Raw genomic sequence first — 24,751 nt, forward strand, 5'->3', positions numbered from 1 at the left:
TGACATCAGATGGTATCTTAGAGAATTTACACATGAAATGGGAAATTCCTTTCTGGTGGAAGTAATTAAGTGGCTATAGAGAGCCCATCAAATAGTTTACAAAAGAAAATCCCAATTCAATAACACAAAATTCAATTTTTATTTTATATATTTCCATTTCCATTGTCATTCCTTATATGCTGGAAAAATTTCAAGAAATAGTCCCTAGAGAGTGTTTTTGTTTGTTTTTTCTTCCTAAGCACGTTGATGATGAAAGAGCATATCTCTTCATAGAGATGGCCTCTCTTTTTCCTGCTGGGTCTGTGGTTTATCACTATAAACTGTGAGGGAAAAGCTTTGCATTGCAGTGTTGAGATTTCTGCCAAAGCCCAAAATGAACACCAGTATTGACAAAGTAATTTTACTAAAGATATCAATTGATGCCCTAGATTCTAAGTGATGTGAAGCCAACACAACACATTCTGTCATTTGTACTTCATCTTCATCCTCATTAACTCTGAATGGAGACCTCATGAGTTGCTACATATTAAGTGGAACTACAAGAAGCTGAATTCATTTCACCAAATCAGTTATACAACTCAATAGTATGTGTAGATACCATTGACTCTGGGTCAACTTTAAATTAGTTCTATTTGAATTCAACACTTCTTAGGCATAAAAATAAATTGATCTACTTCTAATGTTTAAGTCAAAGGTAAGTAAAATACATTTCTGAAATATTACTAAGCAAAATTAAGATTTGAATGCATTTTGAATATATTTGTAATCTCTATAGGAAATATGAACTTTACAGCAGGTTAGTCTTTGGTTCTAATCTTTGGTTTGTTACTTACCTAACTCTCGGATCTTGGGAAAGCAATTTAATCTCTCTGAACATATAAACTTAGGTTTCTGACTACAAAAATAACCTCTTATGAACTGGGAAATTTTTTTGGCAAACTTCCCTGTACTACTAAGCCAACCTACAGTGTATTAGTTGTGAGAAAAAGTAACTTCTAACATTTATCCTTATACTTCAGCAAAAAGATGAAAGATTTGAAAGACTGTCTCATATCATATATGAGATAATTTGAAAAATAATAAATGGAAATAGTTTTTATGCTGAAAGGAATATATCAATCCTAATAGGTTACAGAAGATAAAACTGACATTCACAGCTCTTAATTAACTTGCCCAATTATTCAATGACTTGCTAGCAGATTTGGGACTAAAACTCTTACTTTTCTTGTCTTGATGTTTTTTGCACAATGAAGCTTGAAAAGATGCTTTCAAGACTCCGTTGAACCTCATCTTTTTGAATATTCAAACTCAGATATGGAATGAGAAAATTCAAGAGGGTGATGACAAGATCAGATACAAAGATAAAAAAGAAACTAATGATATGTCTTCATCTAGGCAAGCATTCTAAACTATGGGCTAAAATAGTTTAAGATGATCACAGATAAAAATTGTAAAGATCCCATCAGCAGCTTTCTAAAATTCTCTCTAATTGATTTCTGCTTTAACCCAACTACTATACTGTCTTTCTGACCTATTCAGGAGCTAACATAATTCAAATGTTTTGTTTTGTGTGTTTACAGCCAGCTGAATGTTTGCTCTTTAAAAAAAGAATACTGTTATCTTAAGATGCTGGTGAGGTAGCTTTACTTGAAAGAGAAATCTGCTTTTAAAATATTAGCACCAATTGCACCAAGCAAGTACAGAGGTGTTAACAGGCAAGTAATCTGATAAGATTTCAGAGATGCAGATAAAGACATTTTAGTGTTTTCTTTTGCTTTTTACTTGTTAATAAACACTTTAATCCTAAAATTAGTGTCACAAATCAGAATTCAAGTTACTGAAAACTTCTAAAACACAAAATGATAGTAAAACTATTTATATAACAACATTCTTTTAAAAGTTAGTAAGTATTTGAGTATAACTTTGATAAGCTGATAAGTATTTACAGATAGGCAAATATGAAAAATACTGAGTAGAGCAGAATATGAAAATTTGGTGCTTTGAAATCTCTCATTTCCTACCCTCATTGCTTTCCGGGTTCGTCATTGTTTTGTTCCAGTTCTTCTTGCTGTGATAAATATTTTCCCTCTCCCTTGTGCCCTGACCACAGAACATGAGAGGACATTTCGTACAGTAAATATATTAATATATTAAATTGACAACAAAGCAGTTTGCTTTTGTAAGTTCTGAATCTCAGCATGAGGGGCTCAGTTGATTCAAAAGGAGTTAACTGCTTCTCTCTTCTTTTTCTGTAATCTTCAGCAGAGAGGGCTCCTTGGAGATGCTTCTTGGAGATGCAGCCTTTTGGCTGAGTTCTAAGGAGAAACATCAAACCCAAGGCCAGGTCAGGGGAGGCCACTGGTTCATGTTAGGAGAAAACACACACAAGGTCCTCAATGATGAGCTACCTCTTAGGTAATAATGCAAAGATCATTTCATTCTCAATATTACTATTAGGAAGACTTATAACAGCCCAACAGGAACATGTCTGAGAATGGAAGTGACTCACCATTAACGATAGTCCTTGGTAAGCTGAGCCATATGGCTATCCTAATTATATGGACTTGAGCCAGGCATGGTGGCTCACACCTGTAATCCTAGCTACCTGGGAGGGGGGCAGAGATAGAAGGATAGTGGTTTGAGGCCAACTTGGGTAAAAAAAAAAAAGTCAGAGCTTATCTCAAAGAACAAGCAGACATGGTGCTGCATACTTATAATCCCAACTTCTCAGGGTGCATAGGTAGGATGATCAGTCTGAGGCCTTCCTAGGCAAAAAGCATGAGCTTATATCTAAAAAATAACTAAAGCAAAAAAGAACTGGAGGCATGCCTCAAGTGGCAGAGAAATTGCGAGTATAAGACCGTAAATTTAATCCCTAGTACCACTAATTAAGTAAGTAGGTAAGTAAGTAAGTAAGTAAGTAAGTAAGTAAGTAAATAAAATGGTCTTGAAGGGATCTGTTCAACACCTGTGCAACTCAAGGAAATTGTGAAGTATGTGAAATCTCTCTTTACTGAGGCTATTTGCCCTGGTTTTGCCTGATTCCTATATTCCTTGGCAATATATTTCTTTAGCCAAAGGGATACAAAATGTTTCCACAACCCATCCTTTAAATAACCTCCTTATAGATTCAAACTGAATGTTAAGGAAGTATTAAGAGTTAAAAACTAAAATTTTTGTATAGATTTGAATTTTCATGGGGATTGAAGTATTCACTAAAGCAAGGCAGAATAAGTGAATACAATGAATTGGTGAGTAAAACAATTTAAAAAATATTATAAAAGTAATGTCTGCATATTACAATCTTGAACAAAAAACAGGAAAATGTGTGTATGAGTAAAATCTGCTTTGGTCTTCCCCATCTCCATTTCCCAGGGATAAGAATTTCTTCTATATTCCTCAAGGTGACTTTTAACTTATATGTTAACATATAGATAATATTACATTTCTGTTTTTTAAGTGAATGGACTCATACTGTACAAGTATTCTGTAACTTCTCACTTAAAGATACATTGAAGCATCATTTCATACCTACATCACTAAATCAAAATTTTTTATCAAATGAGTGTACAGGAACATTTGTTAGGGAACTAAAAATTTTATTAAAAGTAGAAAAAATTTAATGCAGATTGCTAACATTTTGATGAACATGATTAAAACTTAATAATACACATTCAGATATTACTAAAATAATAAAATAATTCAGTTTCTCATTAAGATATTCTTAAGAGAAAACAAATTTTATTTGGCAGAGTTGACATCCTAGTATCTTCAGGAAATTTATGGCTCTGAACAGCCTCTGCTCAAAACATCTCAGAGTTTTTGTATGACTATTGTATATTCAGGGTTATGCTTCTATGAAGCACTATGACAGGCAATTTGCACAAAAGATCACATGGATACTTCCCATCATATGCTCACTGTGTCCCCTGCTATTGAGGTAGAGGTTTGGGAATTGCAGAGAAACAGGAAGTTGAGTTAACAGGCAGAGCCATTTTCATTGTTAAGCCCAGGAAATTCAAAGTTCTAAAAATCCTAAGTAATTCTTCTGACAACCTCAGTGCGTGGGTCATTATAATTTCTTTTATCCACATGCCTCTGCTTCTAAAGAGCAGAGTCTAGGCTAAGTAGTGTGTATTTATGCTTCACATCAGGAAAACTTAGAAAATTATTATTATCTTTAATTTACAAAGGAGGAAACTGAAGATCTGAGGGTAAGAAACATTCCCGGGGCAATGTGACTAATTATGGAAGGTATACAAGACCAGACCTGTCGGCTTCAGATGTGTTATTAAATAATCCTATGCAAATTCTATGAACCTCTAAAAGTGAAAGGATATATCTTCTTAAATTGTTTCTAATAGCCTACTACATAGATACTGTCTGCATTCATTTGAGGGAGAGGTAGGAATGGTGGAAAGGTGAGGTTTAAACATTTTTAACTAATTCTCACAACCAGGGTCTCTCATTGGCATTGAGGAAAAATTGAAATGAATTCAAGTGGCAGGAACAGTATCTATATCTGTCTAACAGTAGATACCCAGGCAGAAAGAAGTGAGAACAATGCATTTACAAACAAATAAAATACCAAAGGAAAAATAATGTGAATGTTGTAATTGATGATATATGCTTTAAACTTTTTGAAATTCATGTTCTAATGAACTGTTACAATTATATAAACACTTTTGAAATATGTGGACAGATACTTATATCAGCGAAATTTTCACATTAGTAACAGGATCAGTTTATAAATTTATGAAACTTCCAGAAAAATGATTATAATGACTGACACAGTTAATACGTGTTTATTAACATGTTGACTTTTTGTATTTCAGGGAATCAAAAGTTGTACCACTTAACATGAATTGGGTAAATGAGACTGTCCCACAGGAGTTCATTCTGCTAGGTTTTTCAGATCGACCATGGCTAGAGCTTCCTCTCTTTGTAGTGTTCCTTGTTTCCTATATCTTGACCATCTTTGGCAATATGGCAATAATTCTTGTGTCACGTCTAGATTCCAGACTCCATACTCCCATGTATTTTTTCCTTACCAATCTCTCACTCCTGGACCTTTGCTATACTACAAGCACAGTTCCACAAATGCTGATAAACATATGTAGCACTAGGAAGGTGATTAGTTATGGTGGCTGTGTGGCCCAACTTTTCATTTTCCTGGCCTTGGGTTCTACTGAATGCCTTCTCCTGGGTGTCATGTCCTTTGACAGGTTTGTAGCTATTTGTCAGCCTCTCCATTATTCAGTTATCATGCACCAAAGGCTCTGCCTTCAGTTGGCAGCTGCATCCTGGATTAGTGGCTTCAGCAACTCAGTATTGCAGTCCACTTGGACCCTTCAGATGCCACTATGTGGTCACAAAAAAGTGGATCATTTCTTCTGTGAAGTCCCTGCACTGCTCAAGTTGTCCTGCATGGACACAACAGCAAATGAAGCTGAACTATTCTTCATCAGTGTCCTATTCCTTTTAATACCTGTGATACTCATCCTTATATCATATGCTTTTATTGTCCAAGCAGTGTTGAGAATACAGTCAGCTGAAGGTCGGCGAAAGGCATTTGGGACATGTGGCTCCCACCTAATTGTGGTGACACTTTTTTATGGCACTGCCATCTATATGTATTTGCAACCACCATCCCCTGCCTCCAAGGACCGGGGAAAGATGGTTTCCCTCTTCTATGGAATCATCACACCCATGCTGAACCCCCTTATATACACGCTTAGGAACAAAGAGGTAAAAGGAGCTTTTAAGAGGTTGATTGCAAGGGTCTTCTTACTAAAAAAATAAGGAAGACCCAAATGATAAGCCTTGTTAAAGATAATGTTACATAGACTAATAATTTAAGTCTAAGATCTTCTTCAGATAAAATATCATTGATAGAGACATGCATTTGTTTTCAACTCCCCAAATACATTTGTAAGTCCTGAGAACTGGTCTTTTATGATCCACCCTACCCCCCCTCCAAAAAATTGTGCTACTTTAAAAGTATTAATTTCTTAAGCTTTATACCACTGGCTTGGGAAGGAGTCTTGGACTTCTCAAGGACTAGAATAAATGCTTAGGAGTCCTTTCCCCAAAAATGAAAGTTTTGTACATACATAGACAATAGATACACTCATAGAAACACACACACACACCACATTATTTCAGACCTAGGTTAAATTTTAACACTATTCCCACATCATACAATACTAAAACCTACAATGATTTTTCTTCCACAGTTTTGCTCAGATCTTCCACTTGCTTCTCTTAAATTGAAGCCTTACTCTATTTCATCTGCCAAATAAAGCTATATTTTCAACCTGAATCAAAGATCTGCTTTTTAACATTTTAATGACTTCCCACACTGTTCTTGTGTTTCCTTGAAGCATTTGTAATTTAAAACATCTTAAAAATAAAAAGCATATCATGATGATGTCCCCTACTTTTTTAATGCACTTTCTTGTACAACAAGAAAAGCACGTTAACTCTGTTAGTTTTCCTTGACTGTAATTTATACTTCTTCCATATGGCCTTTGGAACTCAACAAAGTGCTAAAGAAAATGTTTGTACACTAAGTTGCTTATTTGACTGATTTTGTTATATGTTGCCTTGTAACTAACTTCTTTCTCCTCCTTTTTCCAGTTTTTTCTTCTACCAAATATATCATAAAATAGAAAATGTAGTAACTAAGAAATAACTAGAACATTTTTCCTTAAAATCTTTCAGTAACAAATTGCATTTTTGCCTTAGTATAATTCTTAATTCTAATACAACATGATGAATCTTATCACTTTAACAAGAACTAGGGCTTTTAAAACCTAAATTATTAAGGGTCATTTTGTCCTCAGAGTTTCTATTGCAGTAGGTCTAGCATGGGCTTAAGAATTTGCATTTCTACAAGTTTCCAGAAATGGTAATGTTGCCTATCAAGGAACCATTCTGTACTGCTGTGCTAACAATTAAACAAAGGTATTTTGCAGAATTCCTATCCCTTATTTTTATCAAGAAGAATTATAAATTAAAGGGAAAACGGAGATAAATGACTAAAAGAATATAAAGATGAGAGGGTATTCTTTAATGAAAATGCATTCTTATCTTGAAGTCCAAACAAATGGTAAGCCAGATCCAAAGACAAAATCTGATGTTATTTCAAAGTCAATATCAGTGCCACTTAAAGAATCCTGAGAAGCTGGGCATAGTGGCACTTGCCTGTTATCCCAGCACTTGCCCTCAGGCGGAAGGGGCAGGGTTCTGATGAGAAACCAATTGAGTACCTAGATCCAATTGCTCAGCTTTCCACTCAGGAGTATCTACATTTTTTCAGATATCGTCTCGGATTAGATCCATCCTTGAGGGAATTTTAGAATAGGGTGAGTCCAACCTAGGCTACATTTAGCAAGACTCTGACTCAATAAAAACAAAATTATGAGAAAATTAGCTGAAAAACCACAACGATAGAACTGGAACTATTTTACATATCAGTAAATTTTAAAAGGATTCATAGCCAAAATCTATAAATATTTTGCTATAAGGTAATGTGTAAACATATTATATAGTAGGATATGTGATATATATTATCTGAATCCATTTTAGATTAATTACAACAAAAAATACTAAACTAATTTCATCTATTTTATAGAAGTATTAGACTGATATAGTGGGATAATGTTATATATGTATAATTTGTCTTGATTTCTGAGTAGAACTTGCAAGCACTTCTCATTATACTTCCGTAAGATATGGATTAATAATGACTAAGACAGTACAACAATTCTGTTTGTTCCTATCTTCTTGTAAAATCTCACCCAAAAGATGATTAATAGACATCACCACTTTGTAAAGAAGGCACTACTGTTAGAAGACTTAAATGTCTTATCCTACAGAATACACACTAATCAATACCTTGTGTAAATTTAAAGATGACAAGCTTTGTAAGTTAAAATGACAATTGAGACAAAATAATTCCATAAAAATAGAAGATTAAGTGATAAAAACAATAAATAGATGAGATTTAACATAAGTCAATACAGATATATTTACTGCATTTTACATACTGCAGAATAGTGAAAATAAGACTGGCAGTGAATCCCATAAAAATCTCCACTGGGGAACACATATTGACAGTAACATGTATCAATAAAATATTGGGCTTAGTTCTGGGATTCCCATTTTAAGAGATACATTATCAGACTAAATGCCTATTCTGAACAGTGGGTAAAGAACTGAGGAACCAGAACATGAGGCTTCTTGAAGCATATCTGAAGGCATAGATCAATATGCAAGGAAGGAGTAGAAATTGATTTGCAAAGCATGCTGCAGCCAGGTGCCGGTGGCTCACGCCTGTAATCCTAGCTACTCAAGAGGCAGAGATCTGGAGGATCCGGGTTCAAAGCCAGCCCGGGAGAATAGTTTATGAGACCCTATCCTGAAAAAAAATCTTCACACACACACAAAAAAGGGCTGGTACAGTGGCTCAAGGTGTAGGCCCTGATTTCAAACCCCAGGACTGCAAAAAAAAAAACCCAAAAAACCCAAGATGTTGCAGTAGTTCTCTTCAAGTATTTATAGTCTGGTATACCTGAACTCTTCAATATTGTAATTCTGTAGTTTCTCACATAAAGGTCAGAATTCCTACTAAAAAGTAAAAATTAAAAACTTAATTTTAGCATGATGTAAGAATGGACTTACAAAAACACTGGCATTATACCACGATGAAATTAGTTGATCATTTCTGGCAAAATGAGAAACCAGAAATCTATATAAAATAGAGATTGAATTCAATAATCTACCTAATACTTTTCCTCTTTCAAATTGTTTCAGGAGTTTCCTATAGTGAAATCAAATTTGATATAACCATTTTTATTAATAACCAAAGGAATAAAAGTGGAAAAAATGATAGCTATAACCAGACCTTTGGGAACGTCATCTAGAAACAGTTGAGTTAATGTCCTTTGGCTTCTAAGGAAAGAGCTCAGTGGAAGCCATTCTGAGTCAGCATATGAAAGTCAGAATGATTTAAATGAGTTAATATCTCTGAAAAGATATGGTTTACATATACTGGAGGGAAATTAGACTACATGGCTTGTAGTGTTGGCAAGGATGCGGGGGAAAAAGGAACCCTCTTACACTATTGGTGGGAATGTAAACTAGTACAATCACTCTGGAAAAAAATTTGGAGGCTACTTAAAAAGCTAGACATTGATCTACCATTTGATCCAGCAATACCACTCTTGGGGATATACCCAAAAGACTGTGACACAGGTTACTCCAGAGGCACCTGCACACCCATGTTTATTGCAGCACTATCCACAATAGCCAAGTTATATAGAAACAGCCAAGATGCCCCACCACTGACAAATGGATTAAGAAAATGTGGTATTTATAAACAATGGAATTCTACTCAGCTATGAAGAAGAATGAAATCTTATCATTCGCAAGTAAATGGATGGAAATGTAGAACATTATTCTGAGTGAGGTTAGCCAGGCTCAGAAGACCAATAATCGAATGTTCTCCCTCATATGTGGACTTTAGATCAAAGGCAAATACAGCAAGGTGATTGGACTTCGGTCACATGATAAGACGAGAGCACACAAGGGAGGTATGAGGATAGGTAAGAAACCCAAAAAACATGATAGTATTTGATGTCCTCAATGCAGAGGAACTAATGCAGAAACTTTAAAGCGACAGAGGCCAATATGAGAAGGAGATCAGGAACTAGAGAAAAGGTTAGTTCGAGAAGAATCAACTTAGAATGTAACACATATGTACATGGAAGCAATGCTAGGAATCTCCCTGTATAGCTATCCTTATCTCAACTAGCAAAAATGCTTTGTCTTTCTTATTATTGTTTATACTCTCTCTTCAACAAAATTAGAGATAAGGGCAGAATGGTTTCTTCCTGGAAGTGAGGGAGTTAGGGGGGAGGGAGGAGTTGGGGCGGGGCCGGGGGAGGGAGAAGGGGAGGGAGAAGGGGAGGGAGAAGGTGAGGGGTAGTGGGGAGAAATGGCTCAAACACTGTATGCATATATGATTAATGAAAATAAATAAATAAATAAAAGTGGTCTCCAAGGGTCAAGAGTGGTGATGCACATCTGGAAATCCAGCTACTCCTACTCAGGTGGTGAAGGTAGGAGGATTGCTGATTAAATGCCAATCTGGGAAAAGTTAGTCTGAGACCCCATCTGGTTGAAGTGGTAGAGCACAAGAGAGAGGCCTGAGTTCAGTTCTTAGTATCACACACACACACAAGTCTCCAAATTTCTGAAATTCAACATAAGCAACAGTTGCTATCATGACCCATATGTCATAGGTGTTATCTATTGCAAAGCTAATGGGCGTGGTGTACTGCTTAGCTAGGTGACCTTTACAATTTGTGCTAAAACCAAGTACCTAAAACACAAGGAACTTGAAGGTTTATTCAGTTGCATTTTGAGTCTCATATTTTTGTGCAACTCTGTGAATATCTGCAGTTAAAACAGTTTTTGTCCTATTGATCTGTCTTATGTAATTTAATTTGCAGCCAGCCAGTGGTCATATGCTAAAATCATCACCATAGTTAATAAATTTGGTGGAAGATACTTTGAGACTATATAAGTATTGGGTTTCTCCTTAAGGGCTTTTCAGGCTATTTAGTGTCCAGTAGCTCTCGCCTATAGCAATGATTATAATAACCATCTAATGATGATTTTCTATTACTTCTACATTGAATAATTAATTAGAATTCTGTGAGGAAGATTTACTTATCTAATCACTTTCTCAATGTGGGCTCAAAGGTATTATTTCATTTGTCAAGTTATAACTCAATACAATCATTGTTTATCTATTTTGACCCAGTTATTTCAGTTTAGTCATTGAGTATTCTTCAGTTGGCTTCTATGTCATTTTAATATGTCCCACTCATTTTTATTTTCTTTTTGACTCTTCAAGACATTCCAGGTTCATCTTATATTTTCCCTGCTCAGTCCTGGAATCTAACCATATTGGAGAATGGTATTTAGAAACCAAGATCTGATGTTAGGTGTGCCCACTGCTATTGGACTGTTTTGCTTTTAGGACCTCTTAAAGAGCAAACAAGAAAATATGTTTATATAAATTAGCCTATGTTGGATTATTACTGTGTCTTTAAGTTAGTACATAGGACAATTGATGTGCCCCCTTCAGAACCTTAAATTAACAGTGAAGTTAACAACAAAAAGCAGGGCTGGGGTGTAGCTCAGTGATGGTATATTTGCCTAGCATTTGTGAGGCACTGAATTTGACCCTTAGCACCACAAAACAAAAACCCAAAACAACCAACTAGTAAGCAGAAAGACATTATGACTAGGCCAAGAATGCTGATTGTACAGCTACAGGAGGCAACTATTGGTGGTACTCACCCAGAATAAGGAGTAGGGAAGTAAATCTGAGTTTTCCAGAGCCTGGGCTATTCCTGTGGTGGAAAAGTATACCCCAGGCTTTGTGGATGGGGTGTAGGTCTTAACAGTAGCTTCCCCTTGTGTGGATTCCACACCTGCTAAATAACCTAAAACCTGGTATTCCATGTAACTGCCTTGAGGAAAAAAATGTATCATTCATGTTGATGCAGATATTTTACTCTGCACAGTAAAAGTTCCACATCTTACTACAAAACAATAAATTGACTGATTTGTAATAAAAAAATTAGCCTGTGTTTACAGACATACCTCAACTGATTTCTATATCTATATTTGGGTTTCTGAAGATGATACCTCAAAGTATAGAGCTTTGGTATGCTGAATACTTTGAACTAAAGGATGTTTAAATAGTCTCAGAAATAAAGTTTCTTTCTACCTCCTACTCTCCTTTCTCCTCCAAGGCAGGCCATGGAGGTGGATCACAGAAACTAGACTCCCCTTCCTTCAAAGATAGTCATGAAACCAAGAAATATTACTCCAACCTTCCCCCTCCTTTCTGTGTGAGATTGGCCAGAACGAAATTTTCCAACCTATCTTGTCTGATAATAGGTTCTAAGACACTCATTCCAGGAGGGGTCTTGTCCTATACTGGGAGGAAGGAATACTACACACAGAGGCCACAAGGAATCTGAAGACAGGCCTTGCTGGGTTTCCACACTGTTTATTTCTATTTGCTCATATACTTTTGTTTTGTTTTGTTTTGTTTTGGGTGGTACTGTAATTTGAACTCAGGGCCTTGTACTTGCTAGGCAGATGCTCTACCACTTGAGTCATGCCCCCAGCCCAACTCATATACTTTTGTTCAATCAAATTGCTACTGTTCATTACTACCCATGATTAATTGAACATAATTATAAAAATAGATAGCTCACACTAGGTCTTTGGGTCTTCAATCTGAAGACTCCATGCCTTATAAAATTTAATCAAATGAATTTGTTATGCTTTTCCTTTGCTAACTTGTTATAGGGATGTTAAGGCCTCTTGCTTTATAATAGAAGGGAAAGGGGTAATTCCCTCTGCTGCCTCTCACTAGAATGAACCAGGTACAAGGAGTTTAGATGAAACAGTGGCATGTTCAAATCTAGATCAGAGAATGTTTTACTAATCTCATGAGGGATTGTATACTCACTCAGGCTGAGAAGGGCCAAGGTTTCCCGACCTGGAGGAAGGAAAGAAGTTTAACCAAATTTTAGTAACAAGCATTTTGCTCTGACTGATCAGTAGAGGAAGCAGTTCAGCTGAACATTTATAAGACAAAGAATGGGAATTTGGAGGGTCTGAATCTGGTTTAGCCATAGGCAAATAGGGACACTTCTTGGAGTCTTGAGTTATATGAGGAAAGGTGAGAGTCAGGACAAGAGAAGGTCAAAGAGGAGCTTTGCTTTTGAGTGAGGCCTTCACTTTGGGTATCCTTTTCTGCACTCCAACATTAAGTTATTCCTTTATACAACAGAAAAACTCTTTTGTATGCAAATCTTATCATCACAAGTTCTCATTGCTGCTATAATCTGATTTCCTCTACTGCAATAGAATATTATTTGCAATATAAATTTTGAATTAAAGTCTCTCCTTACTAAGTCCAGATTTATTTATCTGACAGCCTAGTCCTTGAGACTCTTGCAAATCTTGTCAGAGTGTTCTCCTCAGGGTAATAGATTTTCTTCCCTCCTCTTTCAATAATCATTTCAAACACTCTGTCTTTCCAAATTTGGGTTGTTTTTCTATTTAACATAGTTAACAGTCTGGATTAAGTCCTTTATCAGACATGCCATAAATACTGACTTACTGTGGCTGATTTTTAAGTTCTCTAAATAGCACCTTTCACTGGGAATGTTTTAAGTTTTGATACAATGCTGATTTTTTTTTTTTTTTGCTACCATTTGGGTTGGGTTTTGTATTTACATTCATAAAAGAGATTGGCTTGTAATTTTTCTTTCTCTCCCAGTGGTCTTTTTTTCTTTCTTTGTTTTTGAAGAAGAGTTTGTATAAGGCTAAGCGGGGACCTTGAACATGTCTTGGTTTTGTGGCCTCATTTATACATTATTTCATTTCAATATTTCTGAACTTTTATAAAACAACGTCTATTCTTTGAATTCTCCTTTGAACGGGTAATACACCTCACCAATTATTTTATTAATGTGATACAAAAATTTTAACACGATTTAATTTTTATATTTGTATGGCGTTCATGATTGTACATTTTTGGAGAAATTGTCCTTTAATGAGGTCTCTGCACTAGATTTCCAGGAGTCTAGCGGTACCTTCATAACCATGACAACCGAAGCGTAAGGCAAAGTGTCGTAATTCCTAAGCCCGGGCCGCGTCCGGCCTCCCTCCCCTTTGGGAAGACAAGCGTGGAGAGCGCTGGGTTCCTGGCTGCTTTCCGGTTACCTCTGGATTCCTGGATCATCCTCCTCTCCCTCTTCTTTCTTCGCACTCATTCCCCCTTTACGGCCCCCTTTTCTTGTTGTTCCCTTTCCTCCAGAATCCACCCGGAGGTTGAGCCTTCTCAAAATGTCCCTCGCCTCCGGAATCCGGTGTCTTCCGTAACGCAGGGCAGCGTCCGCGTCTCGCCGGGCGGAGGCGCCAGCCCTGCGCTAGCCAACCATGCCGCAGAGACCGGCGCGGGCCCGGACGCTCTGGAGCTGCAGTGAATGGTTTTTTTTTTTTTTCTCTTCCCAGTGGGGGGCGGGAAAAAAAAAAGGAAGTACGCTATGAGACTCAATTCAATAAGAGTGAAAAACCACGTACCCACTCCCTTGAGAACTTTTGGTAAAGAGAACAGGCAGAGTGAGCATTCATAAACTTAGCAAGAAGTAAGTCTTGCGAGCATTGGTGGTTCAGTGGTAGAATTCTCGCCTGCCACGCGGGAGGCCCGGGTTCGATTCCCGGCCAATGCACACTGATGTTTTGTCCATTTACCCCAAATGTTTTTCAGAGTGTATTTCACTACGAAGTCCGATTCTTTGCCAATGTATTTTTTAGTTTATTCATACGTTCTCATTACATATTAGCTCAAATCGTCTCAGATGAAAGGCAGGCTGTCTAGATACACGCTGTTTTCTTATAGAAACATTGAATTTCTCTCAGAAAATTCGGGATCAATGTTCTTGGAACTCATTCTGTTATCTGATACGGGAATGAAGTTAATGATTCCGTTTATTTAAGAAAAAGCAAAATTGGGGCAGCCTTTAGAGGAAAATATAATGAAAGGGTTTTTTCGGAGGGCTTTGCTACGTCTAGCAGAGTGGCGCAGCGGAAGCGTGCTGGGCCCATAACCCAGAGGTCGATGGATCGAAACCATCCTCTGCTAGGTAGTTCCTTTTCGAAAAGTAGTAATTTAAATGTAGCTATGGCCAGAAAATGGACGCTACGCTCACATTCCTACAAGACGAAAACAATGCTAGTGTCAGAAAGCAGGTTTCCGTTGTGAAATATGAGTCCTTAACTTCTCTGGCTTGATAGTAAATCAATTATCTGTTTTTACTGCGTCGCTGCGTCTTTTAACATAATGTAACGGGAATGTACGTTTACAGTTCAAACGTGTCGTTTGTAGCTATTTGAAGTTTGGGAGTTCCAGTTAAAGTAAAACGGAGTATTTAAACTAACTCTTCTTCCTGCTTTTGTTTTCCTCCTTCGCACTTATTACTTTGTAGCATATGGTATATTTTATTTATTCATTTACTCTTATCTTCCCCAGGGGAAGGAAATTCACAAGAGTTGAGGTCTTTGTGTTTGACACAGTGGTTTCCATTCTACCTAGAACGCCACTTGGTACATCATCAGATCTGGTATTAGTTAAAAGCCACAATTTCTAAGTCACCAAATACCACTATTCAGCATTTTTCAGAGTACAAAAATAATCACACAAAACTGATCCAGTTAATATGTGACATATTGACAAAGTGACTATAAATCTCTTTTATATTTAAAGGAGAGAGACAGTGAAAGAGAGAGAGAGAGAACCACTCACAGTATATAAGAACTTTTCAACTGTACCCCCAGTCTGTTATCCACTTTCTCAAAGCAATTTTATCATTAATTTGATATTCATCTGTCTGATTCCATTTTCTCTCTTGCTTACACAGACTGGGGACAATACAATTTTCATCAGGTGAATTTAAAACAACTTCATAGTAGGGAGCTTTTAAATCTCACAGATCACATGTAATTTATCTAAACTAATTGCCAAGAATGATAGAATGTTACTTTCTATTTTCCTCTGGGTACTATTTAAGAAATGGATTTTCAGCTATTATAACCATATTTAGAACACCCTTTCAAAGTGGTGAATTGAATTTGTATATAATCTTTCACAAGACATTAATTCTTCACTCTGTATAAGTTTCCTAAAACTATAAGAAGATAGTCAGTTTGAAAAGAAACACTTCAGAAGCCCTCAAAGCATACTTTCTTTGTATATTCCTGCTTTTTCAAGATTGAAACAAATCTGCAACGTTTGTTTGTGGTAGTTTAGCTTGACCCACTAAGGCATATTTCTAGTCTATTTCTGCTGGAAGAGTCTTTGGAGATGACTTTTAATATAGGAAAAGGGGGCCAGAAAGCCCAGAAAACCCAGCACATTACAAAGTGATGGTGGTGGCAGCAGGATGGGCAGTGTATTTCAAAGTATTAATCTTTAGTTACCCACTTTATAACTTTGGATGCCAACTAAAGAGATTTCCAAACCTCAGAGTTTCCTACAGAGGGCCAGAAACTCTTTGTTTGGGGCAATTTTCTCCAGGCAGAGAACTAAGAGTCTATCTGGTGAATCTTGGAGAAGGAAAAGGGGACTGAGATTAACAAACCTGCTTCACCTTCCTTTCCACACTCATCACCTGGACTCATTTGCCCTTTTACCAACTTAAGTTCTATCTCTGTTGAGTTGTAAAATAAATCAAAGGCAATCAAAGTTGCATGTCTCCATAGTTTAGGTTATCCTGCAGGCTCTGCCACAGGGTACTCCAAGCACCACTGAAAGGACCCCCTGGAGTCTCCTTTATCTACTTCCATGCCTTTGGTATTTATATTCTGACACCTCATACCTTATTTGTTAGTCAGCTTGTCCTTCCCATACTTTTCAAAGCCAAGTTCCAGTCTCAGACAGGCCTGCTTTTATCTCTAGGTACTTAATAGTACATAGCCTTGAAAACACAGGACCTTGTAAGAACTAGAGAGAGATAAAGCCTCTCCCCTGTAGCTGCAGAGAAATAGTTGTCACTGTCCTTCCTAAAATGACCAGGGCAACTGATATTTCAGATGAAGGATTTCTAGACACCAGAATTCACAGATTGTTACTATGACCCATGAAAGTAACATTTAAATTCAAAAAAAATCTTGTCTGTAATCCCAGCTACTTTGAAGGCTGAGGCAGAATTGCTTGAGCCCAGGAATTTGAGACCAGGCTGGACAATATACTGAGATCCTGTCTCAAAAAATAACAAAAAGAAAACAAAAGCAACTAAAAGTCTGTCAGTGACGGTCTTTCTCTTGGAAAATGTGTTACCTTATAAGATGCAAACTGTTATCTCCTTTTCCCCTTAAAATCTTAACCTTTGTGATTTTTAAGTTAGAAAACAACTGGTTCTTCCTAACATAGATTCAAATGATTCTTCTCAAACATGAGCAAAAAGAGGAAAAAAAAAAAGTCAGTGATTTGTTAGCTGATTTAAACATAATCTGAGATACTGTGCCTCATTTAAATAGACTAAGGAAGGAGAGCTGAAAGACAAACAAAAGTAGGTAGAGGAGAATGTATCACAAGAAGACAAAGTTATATGAAGTGACAGGTGTGTTAATCATTCCACATTGTACACAGAAACATCACATTGTGCCTCATTAATGTATACAACCTTGTCCATTTTAAATAATATTCATGAAAAATATAAAAACAAGACAAATGCAGTAGTAGTAGTAGTAAAGGATGGGTTTATTTATGAAAACTATTTGACTCACAAAAACCAACTTTGAACACCTTTTACCACTTTCACCTACTTGCTGTTAGTGGGCTGATTTTAATTTTTCTTTTAATTTACTTCTTTATCTGCTACTGGAGGAGGAGAAGAGACAAGGAGTTTCCCTAAGTTTCCACACAAAACCAAAAGAACTTGAGATCCGCAATGAGAAACATTTTTTCTTTACAAAAAGGAGAGCCTCACAAGGTGGAAGCTTTAGTAAGAATTTATTTTAGTATACTGGCATAACATATGGAGAAATAGAATAAGGGAGAGAGAAACATTTCCTGCAGGAAATGGGAGTAAAGACTCAAAATGGAGGTTCTTATCTGGGGTTTTTATACTTTCTGATTGGGGGGGAACACGTGTGGTTAGGTGGTTTAGCAACCCCTAATCACTGGAGACAATGGTTTCAGGTGGGCCTATTACCCAAAACATGCCTAAGATGGCTGCTATTTATTATTCTAAAACATGGAGATGTGATTTAGGCCTGCCCAAAACACAGGAACAATAGGTAAGTTTCAGGACTCCCTTTGACAGACAAGCCTGTACCCATTTAAAGAGTTTGTAGCATCTTCACTTTGCAAAGGAGAAGGCAAGAACAGATACCCCCTGTATGTCTTCCTTTTCTTTTTTTTTTTTTCCCCCCAGTACTGGGGCTTGAGCTCAGGGCCTACACCTTGAGCCTCTCCACCAGCTCTTTATTTGTGATGGTTGATTTTGAGATGGGGTCTTGTGGAACTATTTGCATAGGCAGGCTTCCAACTGTGAACCTACAGATCTCTGCCTCTTGAGCAGCTAGGGATTGCAAATGCAAGTTACCCGATGCCTGGCTATCTTCCTATTCTTGTATCTTAACAGCCAAAAGATGGAAGAGTTGCTTACTGCTCGGATTTTTCGGTTTTTACTTTCTGGTTCTAGTTCTGAGTATGGCTCTTTCAATACTTATTATTTTTAATTTTCTGGTCACCTCATCTATCTAGCTTCATATTCATTTACTTAACTGACAGAAAATAACTCTTGAATGCCTGCTGTCTATGATACCCTGTAGTATTTCCAGAGGTTCAAGTGAAGAATTAATTCTTTCAGTTGAGAATCAAGAAGATTCTCAACTTCTTGAGAAGGCCTGGGAATTTGATGTGGGACTTGAAGACAGGAAAGAGACTGAAAAGTTTGTCATGGGCACAGAAGTCTTTGTTAATGTCCAGAGATCTCCAACTTTGAGATGAAGGTCTTGATGAAGTCAGCAGACATTTTTTTCTTTGTTTGATCTGTACTGTGATGGAATTTTTTATTAGCTGCCAATATAAAATTTTTAGGACATTTCCTTGACAGTTTTTTGTTAGTTTGTTTTTTTGTTTTAGCAATACTGGGGTTCAAACTCAGGGCTTCGTACTTACTAGGGAGGCATTGTACCACTTGAGCACTTTACCAGCCCTTAGAAGTCTCATATTGAAATGCATACCCTCTTAAGAAATTGAAGTGTCACTGTCCCCATGCCTGCGTGCTGTAAGAAAGCAAAAGTAAAACTGCACTTTGCAGATTTTGTGTTCTGCAGTTGTCTTAAATTCCCAAAGGTCATATCTGTTTCCACGGGTTAGCTGACATTTATCAATGTGCTTGTGCTATGGTGGGTCTTATAGAAGAATTAAGAGAACAGTGAAATGTGCATTGGTTCATATCTCATCAAAGTGGCCGTGGAATTAAAAAAGAAAGCAAAGAGAACCTTTCTTTGTGGTTTCTAAATTCCAGTCAATTTTGTTCCTATCTGCTGGGCCCCTGTAACTAAATGACTTGTAATCACTAGTTCAAGAGATCCCACATCTGTCACTTTAGCTACTAAATGTAGACTTTTCCTTAATGAAAGAATTTGGTTGAGATCAAAGCATGAAGAATGATCTTAAGTGTTGTTGTGGATTGAATTGTGTTCCCTCTCCCACCCCAAATGCATATGTTCAAGTCCCATCCTCCAATATAATTTCATTTGGAAAAAAGGTTTTTTTTTGAGACAGTCTCATAGCCCAGGCTGAACATGAACTCTGATCTTCCTGCTTCAGTTTCCCCAGTGCTGGGATTACAGGCTTGGAGATATGGTCTTTAAAGAACTAATTAATTGGCTAGGGCTGTAGCACAGTGATAGAGTACTTACAATATGTGAGGCCTTGGCTTCCATTTCTCAGCACACCCCCTCCCCCAAACACATACAAAAAAGGAGCTAATCAAGGTTAAATGAGGTCATATGGGTGGGGCTCTGATCTGATAGGACTGATTTTTTTTTTTTTTTTTTTTTTTTTGCTGTACTAGGGTTTGAAATCAAGGGCTACACCTTGAGCCACTCCACCAGCTCTTTTTTGTGATGGATTTTTTTGAGATAGGGTCTCTGGAACTATTTGCACAGGCTGGCTTCAAACTGGGATCCCCCCATCTCAGCCTCCTGAATAGCTAGGATTACAGGCATGAGCTACAGGCATGAGCTACAGGCACCTGGCTAGACTGATGTTTTTATAAAAAGAGGAAGAGATACGGGTGAGTAGGTCCAAAAAAAAAAGGGAGTATGAGAAACACAAGAAGGCAGACCTTTCATCCAAGTCAGGATGAAAGGTCTCAGAAGAAACCAAATCTGCCTACACACCTTGACCTTGAACTTCAAACCTCCAGAACTGTGAAGAAATAACTATACATTATTTATGGTATCTTGTTATGTCAGCCCTATCAAAATAATACAAGATGTTTGGAACTTGTTAGTTAATAGAAACTCTCAAAGAAGGAAGAGACAGGAACATTTGAACAAGAAAATGTTCAACCTGCCAAAGAAGGTAAGAGCTTGAAACTTTGAGAGGAAAGAAACAAACAAAACAAGCCCACATACGTAAAGAAAAAAAAGGAAAAGCATGCAAAATGACTGAGCTTTCCAAATTTGGCCTTTTCATGGTGGAAAAACTGCAACCTAGCCTCACAATCATCGTATCTCTAAATCGCAACAGATCTTCAGATCTTTTGCATTGTTTTGATCAGGTATTCAGATTAACAGGAAACATTCAAGTATTTATTATTTTGAAGACCAAAATTTTAGACCTTTTTAAAAAAATTAAGAGATTGTAGACTATTTTGGTTTGGGGGTTATTTTTGTTTAGGACAGCTATGACCAGACTACAAAACAACGTTCTCTCTTTCCCTCTACCCTCTTTTCCTCCTTACTCCCTTCCCCTCGACCATTCAAGAATGACTCGGAGAAACTAACTTAAATCTTGCGGTTACAAAGAACAAATGGCAACTTTACTGTAACCCACCAATTGTCAGTAGAAAGGAGCGAAGCTTTCAATTGGAGCTGGACAACACGCCTTGAATTTGCGCTTCTGCGTTTTCGCCACAAGATGGCAGAAGAATCTGAGGACAATCATCTGTCAAGCTGATCCCTCAAGGATAGGGGGCAGGGGGATGGAGGACAGAAAGCCAATCCAACCAAGAGAGCGAAGAAGAAAGTGAAAACGAACGCGATGCCAACAAGTTCAAAAAAAGCAATGAAATTAGGGGAATTCTCTCCGAGCAACTTCTCGAAGGACCCTGTCGCCAATCCCAATGCTCCAAGCCTTACTAACAGGGACAAAGGACTCAGCAAAAAACCCCTCATTTTTGAAAAGTAAACAAATACATCTGTATATTTTGCGACGACTCACAGTCCTGGTAGAAGATTTTGGAGCAGTTAGTTAACTAAAACACGAGACTGTTCCTCAGATGACAGCACCCACCCTCAACGTTAACGGAAGTGACGACAGAGTCATAGAAAATGAGGCGTCAACAGGGTGATTGTGAAGCCCGGAGCTGGAGGAGAGGGGTGGGGGTGGGGGAAACACACCTTTGTTTTTTTGTGAATGGAGACACTGATGTACAATACCAGCAAATGCTGGAGAGAGGTGAAAACGCTGTGGCAGAGGATGCTAATGCTCTGAAATGTCAGAAAGGAGAATGTAGGCACGATTCAAAGATATGGACACAGAAGAATTGAAGGATGCTCTGTCCTGAGTTGACAGTCTCCCGAATATTCCTAGCTCGGCACATTTTGGTTAACCTCCTACCTCGCTGTATTTGCCGGGCTCCGTTTCTCTTAAAAAGCTGGTTCTCCGACTTCTGCTGCAGGATTACTGATCATGGACTCAGAAATCCGAGCCTGAAAGCTACCCCGCCTCCGTTTTCGTGCTGGTAAACCCTGGCCCATTTCCCTCCCCATTAAACAGTAAGAGAGAGGCTTTCCACGCTGCTGGCGTCCAACATTGTATTGTAAGGGAGCTTCCTTGACCTTATGTTCCCTCTGCACTTGAACACATAACATGTTAGAGCTTATTTCCTGTAGTAAATGGAAATTGAAACAAACTTCGACCAAGACCCAACTGCAGAAATTGGGATGGCTAATTTACAACTTGTGGCTCCAGGCTCCAGAGCGTGGTACCTGAGAACGGAAAATTTCGAATTTTACTTTCCAAAAAAAACCCTTTGATTTGCTAAAACTGAGTAACGACTTTCAAGCAAACCAGCTCTTGGCGGACTTTTCAAAAATTGCTGCTGCCCAATCACAGACGGGGAGCGTTACTTCCTGATGGTGTTACCAAAACCCAACTTTGGCTACTGTACCCAAGCAAAACTCATGTTACATTTGCCTGACATTCTTTCTAAATGGGTACGCAAGAATAGAAATGAGCAACTTTTCACATTCTATCCTTCCTCAGGTTACCTTCCCTCCCAAACGAGCCCCCAGGTCTCGCAAGAGAAACTAGACTACAGGTAAAAATGCAGGAGCTCTTTTCTCTGAAAATGGGGTTGGCTCTGAAAAGAGCCTTTAGGTTGTGAATAGTTTAGGGTAAGTAAGCTCACTTAGAGCTAGTATACTTGGTGACGGCCTTGGTCCCCTCGGACACGGCGTGCTTGGCCAGCTCCCCGGGCAGCAGCAGGCGCACGGCCGTCTGGATCTCCCGGGACGTGATGGTCGAGCGCTTGTTGTAATGCGCCAGGCGAGACGCCTCCCCCGCGATGCGCTCGAAGATGTCGTTGACGAACGAGTTCATGATGCCCATGGCCTTGGACGAGATGCCGGTGTCCGGGTGGACCTGCTTCAGCACCTTGTACACGTACACGGAGTAGCTCTCCTTGCGGCTGCGCTTGCGCTTCTTGCCGTCCTTCTTCTGCGCCTTGGTCACCGCCTTCTTGGAGCCCTTCTTGGGCGCTGGAGCGGATTTTGCTGGTTCAGGCATGATGGGAAGTCGAGAACTAGACTGACGCAGAAACAACAGCCACTTCTTTATTTATACAAGACTATGCAAATTAGGAGCAGTAAAGGTCTCTGATGATTGGTGGCTAAACTTGCATGACAGCAAGTATCAGCTTTGCCCAATCAAAATACGAGTACCGTATAACCGCTGTTCTATTGGTCTAAATGAAAATGAAAATTAGCCAATCGGATAGCTTCTGTTTCGCGCCCAGCGGAGACAATAAATGTGACTTCTTCCACTTTGTTGTCAGTGCTGGTTGTTAGCAATTGTTGGGACTTCAGCATGTCTGGACGTGGCAAGCAGGGCGGCAAGGCTCGCGCCAAAGCCAAGACCCGGTCTTCCCGTGCTGGTCTCCAGTTCCCCGTGGGCCGTGTCCACCGCCTGCTCCGCAAGGGCAACTATGCCGAGCGGGTCGGAGCCGGCGCCCCGGTGTATCTGGCGGCCGTGCTGGAGTACCTGACCGCCGAGATCCTGGAGTTGGCTGGTAACGCGGCCAGGGACAACAAGAAGACCCGCATCATCCCGCGCCACCTGCAGCTGGCCATCCGCAACGACGAGGAGCTCAACAAGCTGCTGGGTAAAGTGACCATCGCCCAGGGTGGTGTGCTGCCTAACATCCAGGCAGTGCTGCTGCCCAAGAAGACCGAGAGCCACCACAAGACCAAGGGCAAATGAAGTCTGCCTTCACAGCAAACTTAAACCCAAAACCAAAGGCTCTTTTCAGAGCCACCCACCACTTCTGCGAAAGAGCTGAGTTGCTTCTAAGTCTTTAATGAATACCAGAATTTAAGCACGTCAGATGAAGTGATTTTTGCCAAGCACATTAAATCAGATCTATGAAATTTACCCTCCTTAGGAACATTACTGGGTGGCTACTTCTTTTGGTCAGTATTGCAGATGTTGCAACAGATTTGTTTTTCTATATCAGTAGGACTTTACCTTCTCTGGGTCAACCAAAACCTCAGTTCTAATTTAAGCCCTTTTCAGCACAATATTTACTGGAAAAGGCCAATGTAGAGTCATCACCATTCCGCGAATACTGATTTAAGTGCACGATTGAGAAATAATCCAAGCACCCATTTGATTGTGTCAAAGTCAGTTAATATCAGGTACCATTTATTTGTATCATTTAAAACACATATCAACCTCTCCTCTCCCATAACATGCCGGGCAAAATGAAGTTCTAGGTGGCAATGTGCCAGTATATTTTAAAATTGTTTTTTAAAACGTTGTGAAACAATTATTTAAGGAGAATAACAGTACATTATGTTGCTTGTAACTTTCTCACATCTGAAGGCTCCAATGAAAATGCTTTTAAGAATAGTTCAGACTGACTTCCACAAACTCCAGGTCAGATTCTCTTTTCATTGGAGGAATCAACATGATTACTAAAAACTATAAAACAAATTAAAAGCGTAAGAAACAAAACCGATCCGTAGAGAGGTAGAAAAAAAAAAATAGATTGAGAGCCAATCAGATTACACCTCCAGCAGTTCTGACCAATCAGGATCAGATCATCATTATAAATTGAGGTGGCGGCAGTAGCAGTTCAGTTGATCTCACAGTTCAACTGCTTCTGACATGGCTCGTACCAAGCAGACGGCTCGCAAGTCCACCGGCGGCAAGGCGCCGCGCAAGCAGCTGGCCACCAAGGCCGCCCGCAAGAGCGCGCCGGCCACCGGCGGCGTGAAGAAGCCTCACCGCTACCGGCCCGGCACCGTGGCGCTGCGCGAGATCCGCCGCTACCAGAAGTCCACCGAGCTGCTGATCCGCAAACTGCCGTTCCAGCGCCTGGTGCGCGAGATCGCGCAGGACTTCAAGACCGATCTGCGCTTCCAGAGCTCGGCCGTCATGGCGCTGCAGGAGGCGAGCGAGGCCTACCTGGTGGGCCTGTTTGAGGACACCAACCTGTGCGCCATCCACGCCAAGCGAGTGACCATCATGCCCAAGGACATCCAGCTTGCGCGCCGCATCCGCGGCGAGCGGGCTTAAGCTGTCCGTTGTTGTAGGCTTGGCTGTTCCCTGTCCCAAAGGCTCTTTTAAGAGCCACTTCCCTTCTCATGAGGGGCTGTTACACAGCTTTAAGAAGTCGAGAGTAGGTCG

General features: G+C 39.0%; 5 protein-coding genes and 2 non-coding genes across 7 annotated transcripts; 5 read left to right on the top strand and 2 right to left on the bottom strand.

Annotated features, from left to right (window-relative positions):
- Positions 1-1,936: 1,936 nt before the first annotated feature.
- On the bottom strand, positions 1,937-16,265 carry LOC141425888 (uncharacterized). Its single transcript, XM_074084827.1, has 5 exons — positions 16,239-16,265; positions 14,668-14,814; positions 13,822-14,027; positions 12,560-12,589; positions 1,937-2,315 (listed from the first exon to the last, which is right to left on the bottom strand). Exons 1-5 carry the CDS (start codon positions 16,263-16,265, stop codon positions 2,024-2,026), a joined length of 702 nt encoding a protein of 233 aa, XP_073940928.1. The 3' UTR covers positions 1,937-2,023.
- LOC109674060 (olfactory receptor 2B2) lies at positions 4,861-5,802 on the top strand. Its single transcript, XM_020151170.2, has one exon. It carries the CDS (start codon positions 4,861-4,863, stop codon positions 5,800-5,802), a length of 942 nt encoding a protein of 313 aa, XP_020006759.1.
- Trnag-gcc (transfer RNA glycine (anticodon GCC)) lies at positions 14,260-14,330 on the top strand. The gene has a single exon. It is a non-coding gene; the product is annotated as a tRNA-Gly (tRNA).
- On the top strand, positions 14,672-14,743 carry Trnam-cau (transfer RNA methionine (anticodon CAU)). Its single transcript has one exon. It is a non-coding gene; the product is annotated as a tRNA-Met (tRNA).
- Positions 16,266-22,114: 5,849 nt separating the features above from the next.
- On the bottom strand, positions 22,115-22,662 carry LOC109674058 (histone H2B type 1-C/E/F/G/I). Its single transcript, XM_020151167.2, has one exon. The coding sequence runs from the start codon at positions 22,628-22,630 to the stop codon at positions 22,250-22,252; it is 381 nt and encodes a 126-aa protein (XP_020006756.1). The 5' UTR covers positions 22,631-22,662; the 3' UTR covers positions 22,115-22,249.
- Positions 22,663-22,883: 221 nt separating this feature from the next.
- Positions 22,884-23,383, top strand: LOC109674059 (histone H2A type 1-J). Its single transcript, XM_020151169.2, has one exon. The coding sequence runs from the start codon at positions 22,931-22,933 to the stop codon at positions 23,321-23,323; it is 393 nt and encodes a 130-aa protein (XP_020006758.1). The 5' UTR covers positions 22,884-22,930; the 3' UTR covers positions 23,324-23,383.
- An 830-nt stretch (positions 23,384-24,213) lies between these two features.
- LOC109674053 (histone H3) lies at positions 24,214-24,710 on the top strand. The gene has a single exon (XM_020151163.2). It carries the CDS (start codon positions 24,230-24,232, stop codon positions 24,638-24,640), a length of 411 nt encoding a protein of 136 aa, XP_020006752.1. The 5' UTR covers positions 24,214-24,229; the 3' UTR covers positions 24,641-24,710.
- Positions 24,711-24,751: the final 41 nt, after the last annotated feature.

This window comes from Castor canadensis, chromosome 8 (assembly GCF_047511655.1).
Source record: "Castor canadensis chromosome 8, mCasCan1.hap1v2, whole genome shotgun sequence".
NCBI lineage: Eukaryota > Metazoa > Chordata > Mammalia > Rodentia > Castoridae > Castor > Castor canadensis.